General features: G+C 36.2%; 1 protein-coding gene across 1 annotated transcript in view; it reads left to right on the top strand.

Moving 5' to 3' along the window:
- Positions 1-3,590, top strand: part of TMEM68 (transmembrane protein 68) — an 87,329-nt gene extending 83,739 nt beyond the window's left edge. Inside the window, exon 6 of the mRNA XM_006888840.1 lies at positions 3,486-3,590. Coding sequence (XP_006888902.1) covers positions 3,486-3,590 — 105 coding nt within the window. The remainder of the gene's footprint in view (positions 1-3,485) is intronic.
- Positions 3,591-7,110: the final 3,520 nt, after the last annotated feature.

The raw sequence follows: 7,110 nt of genomic DNA, 5'->3' as shown, positions 1-7,110 counted from the left end.
ATACATACCATCAGGTGAAGTCCATGTGTATAACCTGCGTTTGTGTCTCTTATAAAATGTATTTGCAATGAATAAGTCATTGATTTTACAAAATTCAGTCATTCTATCTCCAGCCTCATTCCTGTGATAGGGTCCCACAATTGGTCCAGCTAATCAGCCATGATCTTCCCCTAAGTACCTCACTCAATTTCCCACTCTCCTGGTTGCTCCTGGCGGGTGTGTCCTGCTGCAGCATACTGCTCCCTGCTGTGGCTCATTGTTCCCCACAGTTGCTCACCGTACCCCACCAAGGCTTGCTGTACCCCACTGACACTCACTGCACCACGCAGATGCTTGCAGCTCCTGCTGCTCTTAAATGTCCATGTTGATCCACAACAATGTTTTAAGAAGCACCTATATCTTTGGTCTTGACAGCAGTTTGTTAAGGGATCCCATGTAGCCAGGCTAAACAGTTTATTCCCCATAGTACCTGAGTGACCATGGAGGAAGCCTGTTGATCCCTTCTGGAAGTGGCTTCTCACCCCTGCTGAGGGGCACAGAACATCCCTGTTGCCTGAGTTAAGGGGTCCCACGTGGTCAGACCAGATAGCAGTTTGTTCCCCAAAGTACCTGAGTGACCATGGAGGAAGCCTTTTCTTCCCTTCTGTAAGTGGCTTCTCACCTCCATCAATGGGCCATGACCTCCCTTTTGCCTGAGTGTAGCTTTAATTGAGTTATGTTCTGGGCTCAAAGAATGACTAAGTTTGATAGTCTCAGGGGATTCCATCAGTCTCTCACACGAGTAAGACTGGTCATCTTTATGCTTCTGAAGTAGTTTTTTTGTTTTGTACAACAGTTTCCTGGATTTTGTCATATGATTCTATTCAGAGTGGTCAACAACGGTGACAAGGCACCATCTAGTTCTTCTGTTCTCAGCATTGTGCAAGGTGAGGTTTACTTGATCCAGTACTTCAATGGATCAATTACCTCTACGCATATTTTTTCATTTCCTCTTGTAAGTCTTACCTCTTTGGAATTTTTAGTTTTGTTCTATTTTTTTTCCCCTCCCTTTAAAAAGAGCAAGGGCCTCATGGGGACCTCTTATCGACTTCACAGAGGAAAACTGTCAGCATCAATATCTACACTATCAGCATCAATATCTACACTATCTATAGCATCAGTAACACAAAATCAATTCCCATGAGGTCTGACATTCCCCACACTCCTATGCTTTTTTCCTACTCATCTGAACACCAATCGTATTGCTTTGGTGGGTCCAAAATTTGAAATGCTAGTTCACAGACCACACAGAACCATATTGGAAAATATTAATTTTTTAAAAAAGGTTACAGTTCAGATTAATAACAGCATAGAGTCAAGACGGCTCCCAAAATGTACACACAGGCACTTTTGCCTCAAGCCTCATGATGTTCCCAAGTTCTTTGTCAAATAAAGTTCTCAGTCATGCCAATATTGGCTTGCCTTCCAAAGTCCTATCTCACTTCAGTTCTCCAGTTCAGCCAACGCTGCTGCTGCTGCTGCTGCTGCTGCTGCCTCTGCCGTCTGTAAGCATGTTCTACATTTCATCAGGTTGGAGGAGGTCTCTGTTCTCTGACTAGGGGAGAATCCCATCTTTTCTGGTGGAGGAAGATTTCTCTGCAGCTAGATCTGTTCAATTTATTGGTGAGACTAGCCAGTTCTCTTGTAGATTGTTGAGACTGGCCATTTCATCTCCTTATGAAATGTTAGATATCCAGTCTCTTTGTGGATAGGCCAATATACTCCATTTGCATAGTTCTGCCCATTCTCATAGCAACATCAAATAAGGGCTTAGAGAAGATCCTATTAAAAGATGAAACTCCATACTCCCTCTCTGTCCAAGACCTTCAATTGTGATCCTCATCTGAGTTCTCAGTGGTATCCAGACACATCTAGCTCTTCTGATCTGTGGGTGGTAGAGCCTGTAGTTTGCATGGTCCTTAGTTTTATGGTCTAATTATTTCCTTGAGCCTTTGATCTTCTTCACTCTTCTTTACATGGAGAAAGATCAGTAGTTGTATCTTAGGAAGTTGCTCCCAGCTTTTAAGTCACTGTCAGTACTTTAACAAAGTAGGATGTAGCACATTTCTCTGTTTTATGTCAGTTAGCCTGGCTGTCCCTGGAGATTGTCATCCCAACTGCTTGAGTCCAGTAATTCCTGTATGGCTCCAAAATCTACATAACTTTCCCCATATACACCATATCATATTCTTGGAATTATTTGTAGCACATACAGATACATATGTAGAAGCATCCTCTGACAAATCTATAAATACTAATATTTGCCTTCCCACATCGATTCATTTTCTATGTATGCCTTTGTACCCATGTGTAAATGTTGTCTGTTACTGTTATTTTATATGTATATAATGGTAATTACCTTTGTTGACTGTGCACTTGCACCCAAATGATTTCCTTTGCTTTGGTCACATTGTATTATCCATGTCAATATTGTATATTACTGTCCCTTCACCTGTGTACTCTAGTTATACACACATGGATTTACTGTTAGGTTGGTGAGAAGATAGAGGGAAGTGAATAAGTCTGAATGAGGTGTGGAGGTTAAAACTGATGGGTATTGCTAATGGGTTGTCTATTGTGAATGAGAAGCAGAAATTGTTGAGGGCAATTCCAAGGCTTTGACTGGCTCAGCTAGGTTCATGGTAGTGTCATTTTCTGAATAGGGAGAAAGTTCAGAAAAGCACAAATATGGAAGGACAAATATGAAGAATTATGACAGAATTATGTAGAATTTGAGATGGCTTGAAAACATTCAGGGGAAAAGGGAATGCTGGAGATACAAACTTGAGTCACCCCTAAAATGGGTAGGAAATGATGCTGTAACATAAATGAATGTGATTACTAAGCCTCTGGAGGATGCATCAATGCCTGGTTTTGGGGAGAATTAAATTACAAGGTCACTGGTGATTAAGAGGTCACATAGATGATAACTCAAAGTATATTGGATTTCCTGACAAAAGAAGGCATTGACAATCTTTGTAAGAGTTGTATTTTCTTAATGCATTACAGAGCTTGTGAGGATAGCTTAGGATCTGGCAGTGTTTTATTCTGTTCTGTGTAGAGTTGCTATGACGTGGCACCTGACGACAGCATAGTGTATCCAAGGCTGTTAATTATACAAAACCAGACTCTCACATCCTCCTGAAGGTGAAGCTGGCGTCACACTACCAACTTTTAATTAGGAGCCAGGTGCTTAATCCCCAGGGTACCAAGACTCAGGTGCCTCTGGATCTCAAACCTTCAGCTTTGATTAACAGCTGAGAGTACTTCAACCATTGTATCACCAGAAATTCCATCTCATTGTGTTTCCATTCAAGTTTGGGAAGAGATGGGGGCTAAATTAAAGAATACTCCTTGAAAATAGTAGTGTACAAAAATCTTTAAAAAATAAATTTCCTGTATTGAAATTTAAAACAGTATTGACTTTTCTTTTGCTTTCTTCACAGACAAAGAATGCTGTTCAAGCTTTGATTGATAAGCATCAAAGAATACCAGGAAACATTATGAGTGCATTATTAGAACGTTTCCATAAAAAACAAAAGGTTAACTAGAATGTGAATGAGTACAGTTGTATTTAAATGTTTGGTTCTGTGTTAACTGTCTTCTAAATTTTGTAAGTTCTATAGTATTTTTTTAAAAAACATGTTAATATATTTCATGAAATTTGTTTAAAATGGTATAGTTTAATTTTGGTTTTGCACCAGATTGTGTCAAAAAACTCATTACATGCCTAATAATGCAGAAAATGAGCATATTTTGGAAATTCCTAACAATATGTAATAAAACATTGATTCTTCAAGGCAGGTTTATTAATAACAACAATTTAGTTTAAACAAACATTCCTGAGTACAGCATCTAATTTTCCTATTTGTTATACTGAGCTAATTGTGAAAAATGTATACAGATACATAAGTTTTTTAAAAAATGCTCTCTTTTCTAACCTTTTCCTTCATAACCTCAGGCAAGTCACTTAATGTTTTTGTGCCTCAGTGATTTCCTTAATACAGTAATGCTATGATGAGGAATAGTTCTTTATATTTGTTGTGGTTGATAACTGCAGAATTGAAATTATATCTGAACTAATTAAACAATACCTATATCTTTCACAATTATATATATATATATATATATGTATGTATACACACAAATATATATATATATATATTGTCCTTAGCATGTTTAAATTATTCCTTTATTTATAATATCTAGTTGCCAGACACAGTGAAAAAAAGATGTACTCTTTACTATGTTGAGCTAAAAGGAAATTAGGAACAGTAAACTTTCTAATTATGATTCTTTTTAGTACTTACTAAATTTCTGTAAGTTTCTAAGAACAAACAGTATGTGGTATATTATGCACTGCTTAATGTGGCATTTAGTAGTGGAAGGTTGAAAGTCACTGTCATGCTCTGCACTTTGTGCTAAAAGCTGATTCTAGGTGGATGAAAGTATACTTTCATCTGCTTTTGCTCAGTAGCGTGGCTTATTCAGTTGAGTTACCAATGAAATCACTTATTTGTTTCAATGAAGATATATTTGGATGGTAAATTTATGTGAGCACAAAGTGCTGTGAAAAATTAATGGCTTTTGACTTATTTTCTCCTTGAAAATTGAATTTTAAAAGTGTTTAAACAGAAAAGCATCAGAAATCAAGTGCAGTATCTCCCTCTCCCTTTTTAGATGTTAAATTACTTGGAATTTCTAATAGTTATTTTTACTATTGTGTATTTATGATATATGTAAGGTACATTAAATGAAACAATGTAAAAATTAAAGCTGATTAGCAATTCATCATCTTGTGGCATTGCATGTGATGTTTTAGTTTAAACTGATTATTTTTAAGTTTTATTATTTATATATTTGCTGCCCACAATCATATTCTTTTATCTCAGGCACAATAACTAAATGCTACTTTTCAATGTAATAAATAAATTTAAATTTCAGTGAAAACAGTCAATGATTGTTTACAGCTTTTCTCCTCCTAACAGTGAGCAGTATTAATACTGGTAATTATTCCCTGAATAAAATGACTGTAAAAGGAATGAGAAAATCCTTAGGGGACATCATTATATCATTATATTTTAAAGACCAAGGAAAATAACATAATCTGTTACTAGTATACCAAAAGCTATTAATTTTTACAATATTTAAATTTTGTTATTTGGTTTTTGTACTTTGATTTTGCTCTAATAGGAAGACTTCTATCTTAATTAGTAAGATCTTTATCTGTTTGAATTTTAAGAACCATTTATGTAAGAGTCAAAGATTGTAACTAAATATGGAAAGAAAGGTAAAAAATCATGGAAAGAGTTCTTCACCCTTTTGAAAAAGCTATACATGTAAATATGAAGGCTAAGGCCTTTATCTCTGAAAGTATGCACATATATTCTTTTCAAACATACAGTTAAGATACAAGAATCTCTCTCTCATTTTCATTGCTGTCAAGGCAGAAACAACTGAAAATCAGATTTTTGGAGGCTTTAAATCATATGGGAAGAGATTACCCATTTTTCTCCTGCTGTGCAGCTGGAGGATTCAGACTACCTACCTGCCTTTGGGTTGACAGTGTAGCTCCCTATTCACTGGACCACAGGAATAGTGCCAAGTATTCTCATTGGGATCCTCCAGTTGTTAACTTTTTGCCACATTTGTTTTATTCTTTCTCTCTCATAGAGAGCTTTAACTTCCCCCTCTCCCCTTAAATCATCTGATAGTAGATTGCATTTATTTGTTGCAATCTACCCTTTACTGGAGACCATCCATTCTCAGAACCACAGAGCAGTGCTCAAAATCAGGAAACACATTGTTAATATAATATTTTATGTAATGCATTGCTATAATACAGATTTTTTCCCCCTAATTACACTAATCATCTCCATTTCTTTATATTACTTTTCTCTTGGTTCAGGATCTATACTAGGTTCAGGCACTGGTTTCATCTTCCTATCATTTTTTTAGTGTTTGGTGCTACTGCTTTGGTTCTAACTTACAGCGATCCTGTGCACACAGAATGAAACCCTGCCCACTTCCACACCAGCCTCACAATTGCTCCTGTGTTTAAGCCCATTGTTGCTCTCACTTGGTCAGTACGTTTTACTGAATGTCGTCTTCTTGTTTGCTGACCCAAGTGCTGCTGTTGTGTGCTGTCAGTTGGAACTGACTCGTACTGACCATTCAGTGGGTTTTCAGAGGCAATAAACTGCACAGGAGGAGATTTACATCCTTCTTCCATAAAGCAGTTGGTGGATGTGAACCACGTGCCTTAGGGATTGCAGTGGAGCTTTTTACCACAAGACAATCTGACCTTTTTTTAAGAGAATAAAACGTTTATTCCATTAGTAATCCTACAATTTATTTTTGCTGATACTTCTTTATGATTTAGTTCAAGTTATGTACTTTTGGCAGAAAACCTATAAATTATGTGTCCTTTTTAAGTGCTTCACATATACTGATTTTGGTCTTTATTAAAACTGTTAAATTTGGTTACTTAGAAAAGATGTCTACCAGATGTCTTCTCTGTACAATTTGTATTTTTCTCTTGGTGTATGAAGATAAATAAGTTTATGAAGAGATACCTTGAGAGTGTGTAAATATCTGTTCATTAAATTTTCCCTGTTTCTAGCATGATTTGATTAGTGTTTGCCTGAATAAATTCTTTGTATAAGGGCTATAACAGTGTTATTTTTCTAACTCTTTTATTCTACATTTACTATTTTGTATTCTACTGTAAAGTAGAACTTTCCAACCTCTTTTTTCCCCACTTTATTTATTATTGATATAAACTCAGGAAAATCTTATTTTTTCACTGGACTTTGCATATACTTGTGAGTGAGTTGAATGTCAGTTTATAGCATTTATGAACCACAGAAATGATACATATTTACAGAGTATCTTAGGCTTAGTTCTCCAAAAAACAAAACCAGTTAGGATTTCTGTGTATAAAACTCAAACTCAATACCATCAAGTCAGAACCAGCACATTATAGCAGAACAACTCTACCTACTAGGCCACCAGAGCTCATAATTTCTCTATATAGAAGATACATATGTTAAGAAAATCCTTGCTTTTTTT

Source organism: Elephantulus edwardii, unplaced genomic scaffold, assembly GCF_000299155.1.
Source record: "Elephantulus edwardii isolate Elephantulus edwardi_28Jun2011 unplaced genomic scaffold, EleEdw1.0 scaffold00072, whole genome shotgun sequence".
NCBI lineage: Eukaryota > Metazoa > Chordata > Mammalia > Macroscelidea > Macroscelididae > Elephantulus > Elephantulus edwardii.
This window is presented reverse-complemented; position numbering and strand designations above follow the sequence as displayed.